The following is a 21,654-nucleotide window of genomic DNA, read 5'->3' as shown; positions in this document are numbered from 1 at the left end:
ATGACAGCCTTAGGCCCATTCATGAGTTTGTGTAATATACAGTGGGAAATGATTTGATCAGTGTAGCCGCTATCCTACAGGATGCCTTTGATGCACCTTATTTTAGCTTCCATTGAAAGCAAATGGCTCGAGCCCTATTTACAATGTTGCCAATCAGACCAATCTTATAACGTGTGGAACTGTAAGACTCCCAATGCGTATACTGACTAGTGAAGATAGGATTGTGGTAGAGAATCCCCGGCAGATTTCTCAACTAGCACGCCAAGGATGAGGAGTTCATTTCAAAGGTGAATTTGAGCGCAGGATGGAGCCCATTAAGGCATGGAAGGAAATTGTTACATGCAGCTGCAGATTTAAATGTATCATATATGTCCTCCACATATCGGAAACATGCGAGGAGTAGGAGGTTAGGTGTTATTCCATCAAAGACGTGTTTCTCATGGAACCCAACAAAGATGTTTGCGATAGCTGGGCCGAGAGGGGATCCAATGACAACACCATCTATTTGGGCATACATGGTTTCATTAAAACTGAACTCAACTGCATGAGTTGCCAAGTTCATAAGTTTTAGCTAAACAATGCTTGGCAGCTAACTGTCAGCTACCATCACTACTTTCTCCATGGCAATGCCACTTGTCAAGCAATCAGTACTCTCTTTACATACAGTATAAATTGTTGCTTTCCCCTTATATTGGCATTCTTGCAAAGTGTCCTGATGAGTGCAAGACAAAAAGCTTCAGCATGTCTCTTTTTTCAGGAAAAACAGTAATGCAGAGTACTTCTTAAATGGGGAGAGATTGGGAAGTGTTGATGTCCAAAGAGACCTCAGTGTCCTTGTTCATATGTCACAGCAAGCAATTAGGAAGGCATATGATATATTGGCCTTTATTGCAAGAGGATTTGAGTACAGGAGTAAAGATGTCTTGCTGCAATTGTATGGAGTCAAGGTGAGACCATGCTTAGAGCAGTGTGTACAGCTTTGGTCTCCTTACCTAAGGAGGGATTTGCTTCCCATAGAGGGAATATAGCAAAGGTCCGCCAGACAGATTTGTGGGATGGTGTAATTGTCCTATGAGGAGAGATTGAGGCAATTGGACCTGTATTCCTTAGAGCTTAGAAGAATGAGAGTAGAGATGTCTAGCTGCAATTGTATAGAGCCATGGTGAGACCACAGCTGGGATATTGTGTACGGTTTTGGGCTCCTTCCTTATCGAAGGAAGCATGTGCTTGCCATAGAGGGAGTGCAACGAAAGTTCACCAGACTGTTCCCTGGAATGGGGAGGAGAGAGAGGTGATCTCATTGAAGCATGCATAATTCTTACAGGGCTCGATAGGGTAGATGTAGGGAGGGTCTCCTCCCTGATTGTAGACAGTGAAGCAGGTGAGGTGTGGTCTAGAACCAGGGGACACAGCCTCAGAATAAGAAGTAAGCCATTTAGGACTGAGAGGAGGAGGAGTTTCTTCACTCAGAAGGCAGTGATCCTTTGGAATTCCCTATCCCAGAGGGTTGTGAAATCTCAGTCAATGAGTATGTTCAAGACAGAGATAGATAGATTTCTAGATATTAAAGATTTTAAGGGATATGGGAATAGTGCGGGAAAATGTCATTGAGATGGAAGATCAGCAATCATCTAGTTGAATGGCAGAATAGGCTCAAGAGGCCAAATGTCCTATGCCTGCTCCTATTTCCTGTGTTCCTATGTGCAGCTTGGCAATCCCTTCTTTTCAACGACTGATTCTTGCTTCACAGAATCACAGAATTTTAACAGCACAGAAGGACGCCATTCTACCCATTGTGTCTGCATGGCTCTCCAAATGAGCATTATGAGCTAATGCCATTGCCCTGCCTTTTCCCCATACCCCTGCAATTTGTTTCTATTCAAACAATGATCTAATGCCCTTTTGAATGCCTCAATTGAACCTGCCTCCACCACACTCCCCAGGCAGCGCGAATTAGACCTGAACCACTCGTTGTGTGAAAAAGTTTTCTCTCGCATCGCATTTGCTTCTTTTGCAAATGACTTTAAATCCATGCCCCCTCATTCTTGACCCTTTTTCCCTATCTGTCTGATTTTGAACATCTCTATCAAATTTCCTCTTTGCCAACCTCTCCAATCTATCCTCATAGCTGAAGTTTCTCATCCCTGGAACCATTCTTGTAAACCTCTTGTTCACTCTCTCCAGTATGTTCATATCCTGCCTATAATGTGGTGCCCAGAAATGTACATAATACGCCAGCTGAGGTCTAATGAGTATCTTATATAAATTCACCGTAACCTCCCTGCTCTAATAATCTGTGCCTCTATTAATAAAGCTCAGGATACTATATGTTTTATTAACTGCTCTCTCCACCTGTCCTGCTGCCTTCAATGATCTATGCACATATACATCCAGGTCTTTCTGCTCCTGAATCCTCTTCAAAATTTCACTCCGTATTTTATATTGTCTGACCATGTCCTTCTGACAAAAATGTCTCACCTCACACTTCTCCACCTATCTGCCCATTCCACCAACTTGTCTATATCCTCTTGAAGTTCCACACCATCCTCCTCGCAGTTCGCAACACTCCTAAGCTTCACATCATCCACAAACTTTGAAATTGTCCCCTGCACACCAAGACCTAGATCATTAATATACATATACCAGGAAAAACAAGGGTCCCAATACTGACCCCTGGGGAGCTTCACTACAAACCTTCCTCCAGCTGAAAAATATCCATTGACCATTACTCTCTGCTTTCTATTTTCAGCCAATTTTGTATCCACATTGCTACTGTCCCCTTTGTTCCATGAACAATAACTTTTCTCACAAGTTGGTTGTGTGGCACTGTATCAAATGCTTTTTGAAAGTCCATGTACACCACATCAACAGCATTACCATCTTCAAAAAAACTCCAAGTTAGCTAAACATGATTTCCCCTTAAGAAATCTATACTGGCTCTTCCTTATCAACCCATATTTTTCCATGCGATTACTAATTCTATCCTGAATAATTGTTTCTTGAATCTTGCCCACCACTGAAGTTAAACTGACTGATCTGTAATTGCTGGACTTATCCTTACAATACTTTTTGAACTAGGGTGTAATGTTTGCAATTCTCTCGTCCTCTGGCACTGCCCTGAGTCTAGGAAAGACTGAAAGATTATGGCCAGTGCCCCTGCAATTTCTACTCTCACTTCCTTCAGTAACCTTGGATGCATCTCATCCAGTCCCAATGCCTTGGTATTGTCACTGGACTAGTATTCCAGAGACCCAGGGTATTGCTCTAGGGACCCGCGTTTGAACCCCACCACAGCAGATGGAGCAATTTGAATCCAATAAAAATCTGGAATCAAGAGTCTGACGATGAAACCATTACCAATTGTTGTAAAAACCCATCTGATTAACCAATGTCCTTTAGTGAAGGAAATTTGCTGTCCTTACCTGGTCTGGCCTACATGGGACTCCAAACTCACATCAAAGTGGTTGACTCTTAACAGCCCTCTGAACAAGGGCATTTAGAAATGGGCAATAAAATGGCCAGTGATGCCCACATCCCATGAACAAATATGAAAAAAAACATTCCCTTTGTCCAGCACGGCAATGCTGTCCTTAACCAATACTCCTCTTTTTCTTTCCTTCCTATCTTTTCTGAACAGCTTGTACCCAGGAATATTTAACACCCATTTCTGCCCATTTTTGAGCCAAGTCTCTGTTATTGCCACAACATCATATTTCCACATGGCAATTTGCACCTGTAACTCCCCAATCTTATTTACTATACTCCGCTCATTCACATTTATGCATAGTAACCCTGAGTTAGATTTTGTTACTTTCTCTCTTACCCCGACGTTACCTATTAACTTAATATTCACTATATTAGTGCTGTCTGTCCCTCCCAGTATCTTTCACACCTTGATATTACTCTCTCATATTTTCTCTTGGATCCCACACCCCTGCCGAGTTAGTTCAAAGCCCTCCCAACAGCACTAGCAAAAATCCCCGTAAAGAAAATTCATTTAAACTGTAGTATTGTCAAGTCTACATCACAGAGATAAACCATTCAACCCAACTGGTCAATGCCAGTGCTTATCCTCCACACGAGCTGCCTCTCATCCCTATTCATCTCACTCTATCACCATATCCTTCTATTCCTTTCCACCTTATGTGTTTATCCAGATCTCTGAAGACAGAGGGGCAGGTTAGTGGGGTGGTGGTGAAAAAGGCAAATGGGACACTTGCCTTGATCAATCGAGGCATAGATTACAAAAGTAGGGAGGTTACGTTGTAATTGTATAGAACCTTGGTGAGGCCACAGCTGGAGTACTGTGTGCAGTTCTAGTCACCACATTATAGGAAGGATGTGATTGCACTGGAGGGGGTGCAGAGGAGATTCACCAGGATGTTGCCTGGGATGAAACATTTAAGTTATGAAGAGAGGTTGGATAGACTTGGGTTGTTTTCGTTGGAGCAGAGAAGACTGAGGGGCGACCTGATTGAGGTGTACAAGATTATGAGGGACATGGGCAGGGTGGATAGGGAGCAGTTGTTCCGCTTGAAGGATCAGTCACGAGGGGGCATAAGTTCAAGGTGAGGGGCAGGAGGTTTAGGGGGGATGTAAGGAAAAACATTTTTACCCAGAGGGCAGTGACGGTCTGGAATGTGCTGCCTGGGAGGGTGGTGGAGGCGGGTTGCCTCACATCCTTTAAGAAGTACCTGGATGAGCACTTGGCACGTCATAACATTCAAGGCTGTGGGCCAAGTGCTGGTAAATGGGATTAGGTAGGTAGGTCAGGTGTTTCTCACCTGTCAGTGCAGACTCGATGGGCCGAAGGGTCTCTTCTGCAATTGAATCTGTGAATCCAGTTTCCTCTTAATCCAGTTTGCCTCAGCAACTCCCTCTGGGAGTGAATTTCATGTTCTCGCCACTTCCTGCGTAAGGAAGTTTCTCCTGAATCCCCTGTTGGATTTATGAGTGATTCTCATTTTTATGGCCCCTAGTTCTGGATTCCCCACAAGTGTTTCTCTACATCTACCCTATCAAACCCCTTTCATTTTTCTAAAGACCTCAAAAGCTCCAGCAGAGTGAAGACAGAAACAGATGTTGCAGTGATGCCACTTTCACTCACATTAGCTGCTTGGAGCTCAAACTGAACAAAATGGAGTTCCAAAGTGTCAATTTGGACCCAAAACGTTAACTCTGCTTCCCCCCCGCCACAAATACCACCAGACCTGCTGAGTATTTCCAGCACTTTATGTTTTTATTTCAGATTTCCAGCATCTGCTGTACTTTGCTTTTATTGAATGAAATAAAGACTTGGGGAGGTAATAGTGGACTTCCAGTGCCTGTGGGACCCGTCTCAGCATTGCTTACCAGCTCCAAACATTGAAGATCAAGCATAGAAATTAGAGGGGAAAACATTTAACTTTCGTTGGTCTTAGAATATAGAGGGAACCTAAAACTGTCGTGTGGATATTGGGTGGACTACATTACGTTCAGTGTCTCTGGATAGTTCCAATGGTATTAAAGTAAAACATGCAGTTTACCCTTTTCTGTTGATTAGAATAAATCTTATTCTCGCCACTTGCAGTGAATCACTCTGTAAATGGAATTAAATGTTTCACTCTTACCCCATGATACGGTGTGAGCTCCTGACCGAGAAACAATTTCCATTTCACTTTTATTTTTGGTTAGGTGAGAAAGTGGAAAACAGGCAAGTGCTGGTGAACAAATCAATGCCGACGGTTACACAGACTCCACTAGAGGGAACCGCACAATCTCAACAGCCGCAGTTTCGCGATGTTCCAGTCACGTACGTTTAAACACTGACCTCTGTCACTCTTGGAAGCCCACCTCGGGGGGAAGAAAAAGGAATTGGTTGACTGAAACCATGGTGGAAAATTCTTACATTAAAGAGAAAAGAGAGTATTTGCCTTTATATAGCATCTTTCACATCCCCAGGAGGCCCCAGAGGGCTTCACAGCCAATGAACACTTTTGAAATGCAGTCATTGTAAGTGAACATTACACTCAAGTTTGCACACGAGAAGATCCCAGAAATGACAATGAGATCAAAAGGAACAAGCTGAGGAACAGAATGAGACCATTCAGCCCTTCGAGCTATTCCACAATTGAATCGGATCATTTATTCTTTCACGGGATGTGGGCGTCATTGGCAAGGCCAGCATTTGTTGCCCCTCCCTAATTGCCCCTTGAACTGAGTGGCTTCCTAGGGTATTTCAGAGGGCAGTTAAGAGCCCCTATAGTCCCATACTCTTTTCACACATTGATCCAATTCCTTTTTGAAAGTTCCTATTGAACCTGCTTTCACCGCCCTTTCAGGCCGTGCATTTGAAGTTGCAACAATGGACTGCATTAAACACTTTCCCCCTCTTGTGTGGAGAGATGCTAGTTTGAGGCCCTGTCCACCTGCCCTGTGGTTCAGGTGAATGCTAAAGTCCCATGGCACTACTGGAAGAAGGCCCAGTGTCCCTTGTGTCCTACCGTGCATTCCTCTAACACTGGACAAACAAATTAACTGGTTACCCATCGAATTTCTGCTGGTATATCCTGATGCGTGCAAATTAGTGAATGCTGTTCACCTGTGTAACAGTGACTGCACTTCAAAGTCATTCATTATGTGCACTTTGGGCTTTTTCAGAAATGTGCTAAGATATCATTTATTTTTTTCTGTGTAAAAGCGAATAATGAAGGGGATTTTGCTGTGTAGTCTAACACCAATGAGAGAGGAATGGCACTTCTAGCATGATCATTTACCTGAGTCTGTAGTATCCTGGTGTTATAAGGAAACAACCAGTAGAATGTAATAGTTCCTGTAAATCGTTCAAAAACATCACTTTGCATTCATGTTTGTGTTTGGGAAATGAGCTGAGCTGTGCAGAATTAAAGCACTTTGTGGTAGGTCCACAGCTCTATGCTCCCATAAGGAGAGTACAACATAAGATTGTAAGGAATAGAAGCAGAAGTAGGCCATGTGGTCCCTTGAGCCTGCTCCACCGTTCAGTAAGATCATGGCTGATCTGATTGTGCCATTAGGACCACTTTCCTGCCTACACCACATGCCCCCACCCAATAAGTTTTGATTCCCTTACAGGGCAAAAACTTGTCTAACTCTGCCTTGGATATTTTCAATGTCCCAGCCTCCACTGTTCTGAGGAAGAGAATTCCAAACACCAATGACTCTCTGAGAGAAGACATTCCTCCTCATCTCCATTTTGAAAGGGAGATCCCCTTATTTTTAAACTATGTCCCCTAGTTTTTGACTCTCCCCCTGTGAAACAACCTCTCAGCATCAATCCTGTCAGCCTTCCCCCACCCCACCCAGAATCTTTTATGTTTCAATAAGATCACCTCTCATTCTTCTAAACTCCAGTGAGTAGTGGCCCAATCTGCGCAACGTTTCCTAATAAGAAAACAGCTTATCCCAGCATCAACCTCGTGAACCTTTTCTGAACTGCTTCCAATGTAAGTATGTCCCCCCTCAAGTAAGGACACCAAAGCTGTACGCAGTACTCCAGGTACAATCTCACCAATGCCCTGTACAATTATAACAGGACCTCCCTACTTTTATACTCTATCCCCCTTGCAATAAAGGTCAATATTCCACTTGCCTTCCTAATTCCTTGCTATATCTGCAAGTTGACTTTTGTGATTTGTGTACAAGGACAGCCAGATTCTGTATGCAACATTCTGTAATCTTGTCGCCATTTAAATAACATTTGGATTTTCTATTCTTCCTGTCACAGATGGGATGACAGCTCCGGAACCCGGATTCTCCAGTTTTGTTGAGCAGAGTTATTACCCCCACTGCCCCTCCCCATACTATCCCAGCAACCCCTCCCCAATTCTGTTAGAAGGGCTGGATCCCATCCATACTCAACCCTTTTTGCTTTGGCTGCTTAACATTTTGGAATAAATTAAATATTTTCATGCGATTGCAATTTACGCTAGACAGTATGTAGCTGAAATTACTCACTATATTAAACAGTCTATAGCTGAAATTGTTAACATCGCCCGATGTTGCTTACATTAACAGCTACAAAGGAGCAACAGATTCTTATATCGAGAAGGTGATGATCTCCTCAAACTCAGAAGATGCATTCTTAATTAAAATTCTACTGAGACAGACGAGGCGTCCGGAGATTGGTGATAAATTCAGCAGCCGGCATGGACAGAAAGGTAAGGCTGTAATACGTGGCATGCAGTTCATGGTGTCCATTCCAAGTTGTACATGGCATTTATAAGTAGCCACCCACAGTGGGGGGTGGGAATTCAAAAGTGAGAAAGTGATGTTTCTGTTGTGCAGAGACTTAGTCAAATCCCATATGTAGTAACTGCGACTAGTTCTGGTTCCACATCTCAGGAAAGAAATATTAACCTTGGAGGAGGTGCAACACAGATTCACCAGAATGATACCAGGGCTCAAAGTATTAAATTAGGAGGGCAAGTTGTGTAAATGTGGCTTGAATTCCATAGGCAGACAGCACGGGTGACTTAGGGGTTTGACTGTGCACAGAAGCACACACTGTTCCTTCGGAGTAGGTCTCCCTTATCCATCTTGCAAATTAATCTCATAAAAACTCTAACAGATTTGCCAAGCATGATTTCCCTTTCATAAATCCGTTTTGATTCAACTTAAGCATATGATTAAGTTCCCTCTTTCCACATCCCTAACAATAGACTCTAGCCTTTTGCCTCCTGCTGATATTAGGCTAACCAGCCTATAGTTCCTCGTTTTCGCTCTCCCTCCTTTCTTAAATAGCTGGGCTATGATTGCAACCTCCAATCCTTGGGGACTTTCCAAAATCCAAGGAATTCTGAAAGATCAAAACCAATCCATCTACTATCTCCACAGCTACTTCTTTTAAAACCCTATGATACAGGTTATTGGGTACAGGAGATTTGTCGCCGCTCAATCCCATTAATTTTACCAATACTATTTCTTTGCTTATAATGGTTTCTTTAAGTTCCTCATTCTCTCTAGTTCTTCCCAGCTCTGATGAAAAGTCATTAACCTGAATCATTAACTCGGTTTCTCCCTCCACAGATGCTTCCAGACCTGCTGAGCATTTCCAACATTTTCTGTTTTTATTTCATTCTTGCTAGACCCTTGGTTTCTCATTATTACTGGATTTTTTTGCCTTCTACCATTAAGACATGTACAAAGTATTTGTTTACTGTCTCTATCATTTCTTTATTCCCCATTATAATTTAACCTGTCTCTGTCTCTAATGGACCCATGGTTACTTCATTAACCTTTCCTATTTACATATCTGTAGAAATGTGTACAATTTGTACTTGTGTTGTTTTCTAATATACACTTTTATTCCTTATCAATTTCTTGGCCTTCCTTTCCTGAATTCTAAAATCCTCAAGTTTGCAATTCTTTTTGGCACAATATGAGCCTCTCCTTTGATCTAATATTATCTTTAACTCTTCCTTGTTAGCTATGGTTGAACCACTTTTCCTACAGAGTTTTTGTGCCTTAGTGGAACGCACTGGTGTTTTTTTTTTGCAATTATGTATTAATTCTTTAAATCCTAGCCATTGCTTGTCAACTGTCATACCTTTTAATCTAGTTTCCCAATATACCCTACCCTACTCGCCCCTCATCCCTACAGAGTTTGATTTATTTAGATTTTAAGACCGTAATTTCAGACTTAATTAAATCACTCAAATGCAGTATAAAATTCTATCATATTATGGTCACTCTTTCCCAGAGGCCCCTTTACAGCAATCACACGAAAGCCAAAATAGTCTGGTTCCTTGTTGATTCCTTAACCATACTTATCTAGTAAACATTCCATGAACTCGCCCTCTACCTATTACTGTGAATTTGGATTTCCCAGTCTATATGACGATTGAAATCCCCCATGATTACTCTATTTCCCTAATTACTTGCGCTCTAACTTCCTGATTTATGACTGGCCTAATCCCTTTGCTTTAATGGAGTTTAAAACTTTTAGATGTCGCACAATGTTAATTATTGCCAAATTACTTGCTGCAGCGTGAACTGTAAGAATTTGACATATGAAGCGATCGGGGATGTGCCCCGCTCGAGGCATGGAAATAAATCATCTTAAGATGTTTTGTCCTAGGTGGTTTCACCAGTTTAAAATTGCGCTTTTTAAAATGAAGTGTTTCTGCAAGTTCTAGTAGGAAGGTTTGACTAGTGCAACTTATTTTATTTTAAAAACCTTTTTAAACTCTCCTTGGTCATTGTGACATCGCTGTGAAATGTGAAAGGCACAAACAGCTATAAAATGTCCCGCAGTGCATGTTTTCAGATACAAGTACTGAACTGGTAACCTTGTGACCTCCCAATTAAGTATGCAAAACAGTTACATTACCATTTTATGGCACATAATTGCCTCCCACAAACACAATCTAGGAGTGAAACAGTAAATGCAAACTGTGTTGCAAAGAAACCCTTAACCCATTCTTTCCATTCGCAGCTTCGAAAGGCTCTGTGCTAATTGTTTTCTAATAGCTCCTCGCAAGAGAATTTTAATCTTTCTGTATTAATTAGTATTCACTCTCTTATCTTGCTCTATTTAGTGGGAAAATATAGCTGAGCTTGAGGAAAATCCTATATAGAAAAGCTGAAATGGTTTAAATGGGAGCCTGTTACCAGAGTTCAACAAAATACAGAGATCAAAACAGTCTCTGATTCTGGCAGCGATTCTGGCTTTACCTCCATTTAGTGATGGTCTTAGTCTTTTTTTTTTGGAATTTTTGATAAGCTCCACAAGCTGTGACTTGAGTCGTTCCCGAGTATTTTTTTTTAATGTTTTAATTTCCTGACTGCCCAATGAAAATCATTCTGCTTATTTCAAATGTTGTTGCAGGATTTTTTTTAATGCAAGAGGTGCGTTTAAACCTTGAAGGCAATAAAATAGACTTGTGCAATTAAATTGGGGAAATGTTATTAAAATCCCTTGGATATGGTTAGCCCTGTCAGCACTTTCACTGGATCACAATAGGTTAATTATTTACTTTAGTCACCAGTCTCTTCATCTAATGAAACCCACAGCTGTGTTGGATCTGTGCTTGGATGTGTGGATCCCATTGTTATACAGCTCACCAAAGGCTACATGCTGCCTCTGATGGAGCAGCCTTGCTTCTTTCTGTTTTCTTGCCTTTCTGTGTCAATTTCATGCATCTTTTATCATTCCCTTTCACACAAAACAAACAACACACACTGGCTCTCTGTAGCCTTAGCAGTCGACATTTTCCACAGTCTGCTGCCATTCACAGTTGTGCTTATTTCATACAAGAAAGTTGCATAAAGTTTTCCCAAAGATGCTTATTCACCTGTTAAACCAGAAGTCTTGGTTGGTGAACTGGAGGGTCTTTTAACCCCTTTTTTTGGCTGGTGTTTATCCTGTGGCCTTGCCGAAGTGCCAGCCACCTCCCCCCCCCCCCCCCCCCCCCCCCCCGCCCCCCGCACCCAACTCCCCCCGCCACCGCACCCTCATCCCCAGCCACCCGCATCCTAGACCTTCCCAACCTGCCGCAGTTATTACTTGTGATTCATTACCTCCTATCCAGTAAAGTAAATCTCTCTATTCTGTGGTAAGGTCCCTCTCTTAACCTGGCTGAGAATTCCTAACGCCCGTCATCGCTAGGTTTACATGACCGGACCTGTAGACCTGCCGGGTACTTCTTGCCCATTGCTGATTAATCTGCTACAGCTCCGTCGCTTGTTAGGATTTAGTGATATTGGTGTGGGACTGGAGTCAGCTATCATTTTTACTGATAAGAACTCTTTATTTCCAGTTTATTTTAAACCATAAATTCAAAAGCTCAAACTGCCATGCACTTCTATTTTCTGGATTTAGCCCCAGCCTCCAGCCCAGTAACATAACCATTTAGCCATTAAATTAACCTGTTTCGATCCATTGAATGTGCTGACAGGATTAGCCGTGCCCAAAGGATTTTAATAGTTTGGAAATGTATCTATGATTATCTAGTCTTTGCAGAATACTAATGATTGGATAGTGCATTTGTGAATAATTGCCCTAGATACTGCGTGCAACTGCTAGTAAATCTCTCTCTTTTGCTCCCCTAGGTGTCTGCGGTTTGATTGTGCCTCAAGAAGACATGCCATTCTGCGATAGTGGAATCTGTCCAGATATCATCATGAATCCTCATGGTTACCCCTCCCGAATGACAGTGAGCCTCAATTGTCTTATTCTGTGTAGCCTTAGTTTACTTCAGTTGTGCTGGAATGCCTGTAAACTACCGATCTCCCTCGAGCGAACGGAGCGGAGGCCAAAGTTTTTTCACCTGACCGGAAGAAAAAGCTTCCGTAAAGGGATTCCCACTTTTGTGTGGCACTCGCTGAAAACTGTAACTGGCCCTTTAGTGTTCCACTGCTGGTTCAGCACCTGTTCTGCTGAATTCCACTTTATAACAACACTAAGCTTGTAATTTAAATCTGGACTAGGATTCAGCTAGCCCCTGGAGCGAGACTGCCTGGGGCCTGTATTATTACAGCACTCCAATTCGACCTTGTAAATCCAATTCAGTGCCAAACCTGGTTTACAAAGCTCTCCGAGGTCAGTTAAAATTCTGGGGCACTTCTTCAAACCTGCTCGACCTCAATCTCATCGTTTAGAAAATAGGAATTCTCACTTGCCACGCTCTAAATATTTAATTTTGGCAAAGATCTCTAACCGTGTGTGTATCCAGGCAGATAGACGCTCACTCCTAAACAGGAGAGCTAGAGGTTCCAGCCAGTCAAAGAAGCAGTGCAAACAGGGGTACTACCTCGTAACCCGAACAGCAGCTGAGACCAACAACTCCATGGGTAGAAACACACTAAAAGACTTAACTGTTTGTGTTTCATTTTTAACGTGAGCTCCGAGCAGCATTCTGAGGGTGCTTAGTTAGCTTTTAATTCAAAACTGCCAATGCAAAGTTTTTCACTCAAAGTGTTGTGGAATTCTGTAATAAAAGCAAAATACTGCAGATGCCGGAGATTTGAAATAAAGACAGAAAGCGCTGGAAAAACTCAGTAGGTTTGGCAACATCTGTGGAGACAGAAACAGTTAATGTTTCGATTCCAATATGACTGCTATTCGGAGAGTTCCGAGGAAGTGTCACATCGGACTCAGAATGTTAACTCTGTTTCTCTCTTCACAGATGCTGCCAGACTTGGGTTTTTCCAGCACTTTCTGTCTTTATTTGTAGAATTCTGGAATTTTCTTTTCCAGAAGGCTGTTGATGCTGGGTGTCGGCTGGGACTTTCAAGACTGAAATCAATAGATTTATGTTAGGTAAGGGTACCGAAGGATATGTAACTTAAAGAAGTAAATGGAGTTGAGATACAGATCAAGTGTGAGGGGCTGAAAGACCTGTTCCGGTTCCTAGTGTTCCAAAACTTCTTAGGTGAACAGAACTGCCAATTTGTGCTGTCAAACATTGAATTATCGCTAACAATGTCACCCGCCTTTAAATCTAAAAAATAACAAGTGAAAGGGATACTCAGTAGAGTGCATGCCTCTACCATGCTGTGTTAACTCAATATTGTTACAATTACACAACCGTTCCTTGTGGCTTTTTCCTGTCTTGTTGATGCTCTGTAACTGCAAAGCAGAAAAAATAAATAAATCTTTTTATTAAGTGCTGAAGAGGCTTTGGGCCAAATAACAGCCAATAACCTGTTCGGAAAACTCTGCTCACATTTTGGCAGCTATGGCAAATTCCACCATAGCAGCTAAGACAATCCGCTGCATCTTAAACGATCAACAACTTTTAAAATTAAACAACCCACAACATTCTTTAAAAAGATCAATTCGCCCTGTTTCCCAATGTTAACAGATCCTTTGAAAGTTTCCAGAATCCAGATTTGGATCCGTAACTTCACCAAAAACTAATCAGTTCTTCTTTGGGCCATACTCTTTCTGTGTATTAAGTTTCATTGAAACCTGTCCATGTGTGGAAGCTATCAAAGTATATAATATTATTGGCAAATATTTTTCTTTTAAAATAGAGGTTTAGTATGTGGGTGTGTCTTAATTGGATTAAAGCCGGCTAGCCTGGGTGCTTTGATGTGTACTGGTTTTAAGATGTAAGAGAGGTATAGTGTATTTGCATTTTTTGAATAGACCATTCAAGAAGACAAGTGAAATCTGGCACCTAGCAAGCAGAGACCAAGCAATATGTTTATATTGCTAATAAAATTGGTACTCCAGAAAGGAGTTGTATTCTTAAAAGAGGTTGGTGATTCAATGAGAATTTGCATTCTATGAACTGTGCTAGGTATTACTTCAGCAGTTTTCATGTGTGCAGGGCAGAGGCAATGTAAGTTCAAAGTAGCTGTAAGCCTACAACTGTCTCCACAGGAACCAAAGTGAAAGGAACCTCATTTTGAACTCGTAAGGTTTGCATGCTGTCTGGTTAAGTCTATGGGTTGCTGTTATCTTAATGGAGATTAGTTTGGGAATTTGTTAAAAGTTATGATAGTAGTGACTTGCAGCCATGCATATGCATTTAACTTGTGTAAATTAATCAAATGTTTCCTTTAGTTTGATATAAAACTCGAGAACTGGTGGTCTGATTCCTGAATTTAGATTTGCAGCTCAAACACATCATTTAAAAATATAGGTTATGACAGTTGTTTAAAGTTTCCCTCTGGGATTTTAAATAACTCAGCTTTTACCGAAAAGCTGTCTCATAACAGTCCAATATATTGTCTACAAACTGGCCCCCATACATTACCCCCGCCTACCTTAGTGGCGGGGTAAATATGATCAAAGTAAAATAAAAGAGATGATAAAATTGTTGGTCATAGTTTAATGATTTTTGAAGGTAACGGATAATTTTACAAATATTTCTTTGTGGCATGTGACATGGGTGACACTGGCAAGACCAGTGTTTATTGTCTATCCATTGAGACAGAGGAGAGACCAGAACCTCTCATAGTCAACTTCCCAAAACCTCATCTTTCATCTTGTATGAAATCAAAAAAGAAAAAAATTGGGGAAAGGCTTGCTGATAAAAAGGTTTAACATTTATGTACGTGTTACAGTCAGACAGACAGGAAAGGGACAATTACTAGAGAAACGTGAAATAAATCCCACACCTATCCCCAGGGACACCACTTTTAGACGGGAGAGAGTCATTGGCAGGGGTCATTGAAAGCGACTGCCAAAAGATAAGAGCATGGTGGCTGTACAGGGGGCTTTAGGAGTGGAAACGCTGTGGGATTTGATGGAGCGGCTGGGGGAATGGGCAGGGAGCAATCTGGGAGTGGAGGGGGGGCACATTTTGGACAGGTCGCTAAGGTAGGATGGAGCAAAGCCACGGTGGTAATTGAAGACAGACATTTGAGAATTTGTGTGGTGGTTATTGATTTTGAATTGTGGCTTTCCAGGATTTGTTGGTGTGTTGCTTGCTTTCATCTCCCTGTCTCCATAGGTCGGTAAGTTGATTGAGCTGCTGGCAGGGAAGGCTGGCATCCTGGATGGCAGGTTCCACTATGGCACTGCCTTTGGCGGCAGCAAAGTCAAGGATGTTTGCGAGGACCTGATACATTACGGCTATAACTATCTTGGCAAGGACTATGTAACCTCTGGAATCACTGGGTATGTCTGATTTATGAACTTATTCCCCATGCACTTTAATAAACCTCAGAACCATTCTGACTTTTGTGGAGAGACAAGAGAAATTGGGCTTGTGTCCTCCTGAGAGCAAAGCACCATAAGGAGAGTTTGATAAACGTGTTCAGTTGAGTAAATAAGGAGAAACCGTTTGCAGTGGTGGAAGGATCGATAACCAGAGGACACAGATTTAAGGCAATGGCAACAGAACAAGAGGGGAAATTAAATTGTTTTTTCATCCAGTGAGTTGTGACCTGGAATGCAGCACCTGAAACTGACTCAGTAGTAATAGGGATTGGATAAATATTTGGAAGAATGTGTGCAGAGCTATAGGGAAAGAATGGGGCTAATTGGATAGGTCTTTGAAAGAGCTAGTATAAACAAGATAGGCTGAATGGCGGCCTCCTGTGCTACATTATTCTGTGATTTTTCGGTACTCTTGTTACAATTACAGGATATGGTACAGTCAGTATTACATTAGGTATCTTTGGCTTTTAGCAGTGAAAGTATACCCATACATAATCTCTGCTGCAAAGTATGCAATTCAAACCAATGTGACTTAAGTGTGGGATTTGAAAACAATGGGAACTACCTCTTCCATGTCAGCTTAGAACTTGTACATGTAAACTCATCCAACGCCTCAGTGCAGCTCTGAGGGAGTTCCACACTGTCAGAGATGCCGTATTTTGGACGAGACACAAAACCAAGGCTCCGTCTGCCCATTCAAGTGGTCATTATCTATCCCTTACCAAAAACAGATTAATTAGTCGTTTATCTTATTGCAGTGTGTGCCAATTTATTGCTCTAGTTGTCTAAACAGCAACAAAGTGCAATTCATAAAGCAAATAATTGGCTATAGGAGCTCTAGGATATAACAAAGATGTAAAACTCCACCCAAGAGCAAGGCCCTTTTTTTCAGATATTGAAGACAGAAGTATGGAATGCAAATTTGGTGAACTCTCAGGAGACTTAACCCTTGATCAAACTGTAGTAAAAGTGATTATTCCATATTTTATGTTTGCACCTTGAATGTTTGTGATAGAAAATCTAGTGTATGAGTAGAGATCTGGACAATTAATCATTTTAAAATCCCTAAAATGTCTCTTAAGTGCAGGCGGTTGCTGGGATTCTTGGACTGTATTTACATTACAACTGGAGTGCAAACATTTTTATTCATTCACTCTCTGGATATGGGTGTCATGGGCAAAGCTGGAATATAGAGTTGCCCTTGAGAAAGCTGTGGTTGCCTGCCCACCTTGTTTCACTGCAGTCTATGTGGTGACATTACTCCCACAAGCCTTGTTAGGTAGGGAGTCCCAGGACATTGATCCAGAGGCAATGAGAGTTTTGCTGTGTACCATACGAACAAGGAGAGGGAGTAGGCCATTTAGTCCCTCGAGCCTGCTCCGTCTTTTAATAAGATCATGGTTGATCTGATAGTAACCTGAAATTTGCATCCTGCCTACCCCCAATTGCCTATCACCCCCTTGGTTATCGAGAATTGATGCACCTCTGACTTAACAATATTCAAATACTCTGCTTCCACTTTTTCAGGAAGAGAGTTCCAAAGACTCGCAACCCTCTGAAAAAATGTCACCTTGTCTCTGTTTTAAATCAGCAACCTCTTATATTTAAACAGTCACCTCTAGTTCTATATTCTCCCATAAGAGGAAACATCCTCTTCACATCCACCCTGTCAAGACCCCTTAGGGACTTGTGTGTTTCAATCAAGTCGCCTTTCACTCTTCTAACTCCAGCGGATACAAGCCCAGTCTGTCCAACCTTTCCTCATAAGACAACCCACTCATTCCAGGTATCAATCTAGTAAACCTTCTCTGAACTGCTTCCAACTCATTTACATCTTATCTTAAATAAGGAAACCAGTACTGTACACAGTACTCCAGATGTGGTCTCACCAGTGCCCTGTAGAACTGAAGCATAACTTCCCTACTTTTGTATTCAATTCCCCTCGCAATGAATGATAACATTCTATTAGCTTTCTTAATTACCGACGGTATAAACCTGTGCAATGAGCCCACCCTAACCTCACAGCTCCAACTCTGGCCTTTTGTGCAATACCCACACCCACTATTGACAGCTGTGCCCTAGCCCAAGGCTCTAGAATTTTCTGCCAAAGCCCCTCTATTTCTGGGATGGAGGTGAAAAGCTGGACAGGCAGGGAGTTTAGAAGAGAGAGGTGAGCTTATTGAAATATATAAGATCCTGAAGGGACTTGACAGGATGGATGCTGAAAAGATGTTTTCCCCTTATGGGAGAGACTAGGGCTAGGGGAAACAGTTTAAAAATAAAGGCATTTAAGACTGAGATGAGAAATTTTTTCTCTGAGGGTCGTGAGTCTTTGGAATTCTCTTCCCCAGGCAGGCTCAATGAATATTTTTAAGACAGAGGTAGATGGATTCTTGCCCAACAAGGGAATCAAAGGTTATCAGGAGTGGGGGGAATGTAGAGTTGAGGCTACAATCAGATCAGCCATGATCTTATTAAAAGGAGGAGCAGGCTCCAGGGGCCAAAGAGCCTACTCCTGCTCCTAATTCGTATGTTTGTATCTTTAGTATGTCTCGTCCTTGTTTTTAAAAAAAAATCTTTAATGTATTTCGCTATTGCGCCCTGCCTCTCGCTCGCGCACTTTACTGTCTTACTCTCGTGCTCAGGCATGCTCAGTCACCAACTCCCTCCCAGACCCAGCTCCCTTTCTCGCTCTCTCTTCCAGTGAACCATTGGAGGCGTACATTTACTTCGGCCCTGTGTACTATCAGAAGCTGAAGCACATGGTCCTGGATAAGATGCACGCTCGGGCCCGAGGTCCCCGGGCTGTCCTCACCAGGTGAGCTCTCGTCAGTGCTAAATTAATATTGATTATTAATCCTGCCCTACTGTATAGCGATCTGCTGCCAGCATTGTTGGCCAGCTGATTGGAACTGTTCCCGTTGTGTACGGTGAGAAGTACAGATCCTGAAGTTAACGTGATTGAATTTTAACTTAATGTTTGTTAAAACCTGTGAACTGCGTAGGTTAGTGTGAACCTGACAGCTTGCCCACTCCCTGCATGTTGAGTCCCCTGTACAACTTCCACTTAACAATGTTCTGAAAATTAAATCAAAAGGACAGATTAAGGAATTGGAATAAAAGGGCCCAAGATACGAACAGGAGGAGGACATTCAGCCCTGTGGACCTGCTCGACCACTTTATTAAAAGCAGGCACACATGTCCCACATCTCCATTTAGCTGCATTTGCTCCATAACCCTGGATACCTTTTCCTAATGAAAATCTATATGTTTCAGTGTTGGAAATTTCAATTGGCCCTGAGCCTTTTGAGGGTCTAGAAGAAATAATAAGTAAATGGAATGAGTTTAATTGTGTTAAATAACCTGTTTTGAACTATTGCTGTGATCAGGCTGGTGATCAGTGGGAGAATCTAGGAGCAGTGTATAGATGGTGAATGACACAAGGTCTGCAGTGTTGGTACTTCCTGTGTAACTGGGCAGCTTGCAGGTGGCTTCGAGCCTTGATATGATGATTCTTGCAAAACTTGACCCTCCAGGCAACCAACAGAAGGACGATCTCGCGATGGAGGTTTGCGGCTTGGTGAGATGGAACGTGACTGCCTGATTGGCTATGGAGCCAGCATGATGCTGCTGGAGAGGTTGATGATCTCGAGTGATGCGTTTGAGGTGGATGTCTGCGGGCAGTGTGGTCTCCTGGGATACTCTGGCTGGTAAGTACAGCTGCTTTATTCACTTGTTGAGAGGCGGCCTGAGAGAATTAGCTGCCGTTACCCCATCAGCCATGGCTCAGTAGGCAGCACTCTCACCTCTGAGTCAGAAGGTTGTGAGTTCAAACACCTCTTGAGAGACTTGAGTGCAAAATGATTCCAGTGCACTGTCGGGTGGTGGGGGGAGTTGGGGGTGGGGGTGGCAGGGCCTCACTGACAGGTGGCGGGGGCAGGGCCAAGGGCGCGCTCCACTGTCGGGGGGCAGGGCTCCACTGTCGGAGGGGCAGGGCGGAGGGAGCACTCCGCTGTCGGATTCCACATCTTTCAGCTGAGATGTTAACTCATGGCCCTGTCTTCCCTTTGGGTATAAAAGACCCCCATGGCTTTACTTCAAAGACCAGGGGGAATTCTCCCCAGTGACCTGGGACCAGTATTTATCCCTGAATCAGTATCACGAAAACAGATGATCTGGTTGTTATCACATTGCTGTTTGTGGGATCTTGCTGTGTGCAAATTGGCTGCCATGTTTCCTACATCAAAAATACTTCCTTGGTCGTGAAACTCTTTGGGAGGCCTTGAGGTTATAAAAGACACTATAAAAATGCAACTCTGTCTTTTATTGAGTCAGGGAGGCCGGACGAACCATTTTTTTTCCCACAAGTTACCAGAATTATTGATTTTTAACTTCATCACTTGACAGGCTGGGAATTGAACCTGATTTCTGATTTCTCATCTAGTGCTATAACCACTGCCCTGCCGTAACCTTTTCGTCGTCATTATCCTGGTCTGTGGCAAATTGCTAATGCTTTGGAAATGTGACTCTAACGCTGAGCGTTTTAACTGTGTTAAAATGGCATTTGATAATTATCCGGTGTGCAGCGATTTGAGATTTTTGTATCACTTGGCTGTGTTGTACAGTTTATCTGTATCATGCTCAGAAAATCTTAAATGCTTTGGTTTTCTGGAATGCAGTTTTAAACACTGCAGAACTATATTCCCTGTAAACCCCCAATAACTGTGTTTTAATATCACTTCAAGTTCTGTGCTGGTGTATTGGAGACATCAACTGTGGTTGGTGCAGATTTGCACTCTTCTGACCTAGTGGGGTCTGTCCCTCGTGTGATATCTCAATTTAAAAGGCCTGTTTCCTTCTCCATTCCTGGGCGGGGACTGATTCTTGTGTGTTTTTTTTTAAAAAAAAAGCATTTTTTAAAGTAGTTGGATAATTTTACTCAGCCCAGTTTAGAGCAGATGATTTAAGAATGTTTTGTCTTCCTAGGTGTCATTACTGCAAGTCATCGTGTCATGTTTCCTCACTGCGTATCCCATATGCCTGTAAACTGCTGTTCCAGGAGCTGCAGTCCATGAACATTGTGCCCAGATTGAAGCTGGCCAGGTACAACGAATAATCTGCCCTGGAAAGTGAGGGAGGTGTTTAAGCAGAAATGGCACAAATTCTCGTGGCACAGAGATTCTCCCCAGAGCATCACCGGGCTGTGGAGGGAAGATCGAAACCTCAGATATGTCTGTTTTATGCTCCCTGTTCAGCTCTCAAGTTGACAAGGAGAGAGAATCATTTGCTTGTGATTGATGGGCTGATACAATACAGCAACACTGACTGTAGCTGCCTTCATAAAGGTCTGGCTAGCTCTCTTGAAGCGAGGGAGCAGAGTTAATACAAGGCCTTGTGTTTGTTCACCAAAATTAGTTTTGCTATCAAACAAGAAAACAAAACCGCCCGACATCATTCAGCTATAAGCGTCACAGCTGGGAGTAGCTGAATGGCCAAGACAGACTCGAAGAAGAAGGGTTATTTAATTTAATTTTTGGAAGGTAGCTGTATCTGTTTTATTCTGTATGCTATGGATACATCATTTCAAATAAATCTTTTTTTTACAATAAAATGTCTGAGTTGAGCTCGCCTGGCAGTAATGCTGAAACTGTGAACCTGCAATCACCACCATCAGGATAGGAGCTGAAGGAGGCCATTCAGCCCCTGAGCCTGTGCACTGCCATTTAACAAGATCATTGCTGATCTTCTACCTCAACTCCACCTTCCAGCACTATCCCCATAATCCCTTAATTCACTTTGCGTCCAAAATCCTACTGACCTCCGTCTCGAATATGCTCAATGACTGAGCATCCACAGCTGCCTGAAGTAGAGGAACCCAGTGTTTCTGTGGTGACACCCGGTGGGTGTGGGAGACTCTAACCCTCGTCATATGGGGGCCGTGGGAGCCCAAAAAGCCCTCATCGCGTACAGGACTAACCACCCCCTATTGGTTGGGAGAATGACGCTTACAGGCAGGGAAGGAG

The 21,654-nt window shown here is 42.6% G+C and overlaps 1 protein-coding gene across 2 annotated transcripts in view; it reads left to right on the top strand.

Annotated features, from left to right (window-relative positions):
- The window catches only part of polr3b (polymerase (RNA) III (DNA directed) polypeptide B), a 97,095-nt gene extending 75,853 nt beyond the window's left edge, over positions 1 to 21,242 (top strand). For both annotated transcript variants that reach the window (XM_041216115.1, XM_041216116.1), the window contains 7 exons: positions 5,674 to 5,791; positions 8,035 to 8,177; positions 12,070 to 12,173; positions 15,423 to 15,589; positions 18,336 to 18,449; positions 19,168 to 19,341; positions 20,618 to 21,242. In XM_041216115.1, coding sequence (XP_041072049.1) covers positions 5,674 to 5,791; positions 8,035 to 8,177; positions 12,070 to 12,173; positions 15,423 to 15,589; positions 18,336 to 18,449; positions 19,168 to 19,341; positions 20,618 to 20,747 — 950 coding nt within the window. In that variant the 3' untranslated portion in view covers positions 20,748 to 21,242. The remainder of the gene's footprint in view (positions 1 to 5,673; positions 5,792 to 8,034; positions 8,178 to 12,069; positions 12,174 to 15,422; positions 15,590 to 18,335; positions 18,450 to 19,167; positions 19,342 to 20,617) is intronic.
- The last annotated feature ends 412 nt before the right edge of the window (positions 21,243 to 21,654 follow it).

The sequence above is a fragment of the Carcharodon carcharias genome, chromosome 21 (assembly GCF_017639515.1).
Source record: "Carcharodon carcharias isolate sCarCar2 chromosome 21, sCarCar2.pri, whole genome shotgun sequence".
In the NCBI taxonomy this organism is placed as follows: Eukaryota; Metazoa; Chordata; class Chondrichthyes; order Lamniformes; family Lamnidae; genus Carcharodon; species Carcharodon carcharias.
Note: the sequence above shows the minus strand (reverse complement) of the source record. Positions and strands in the feature narration are given on the sequence as shown.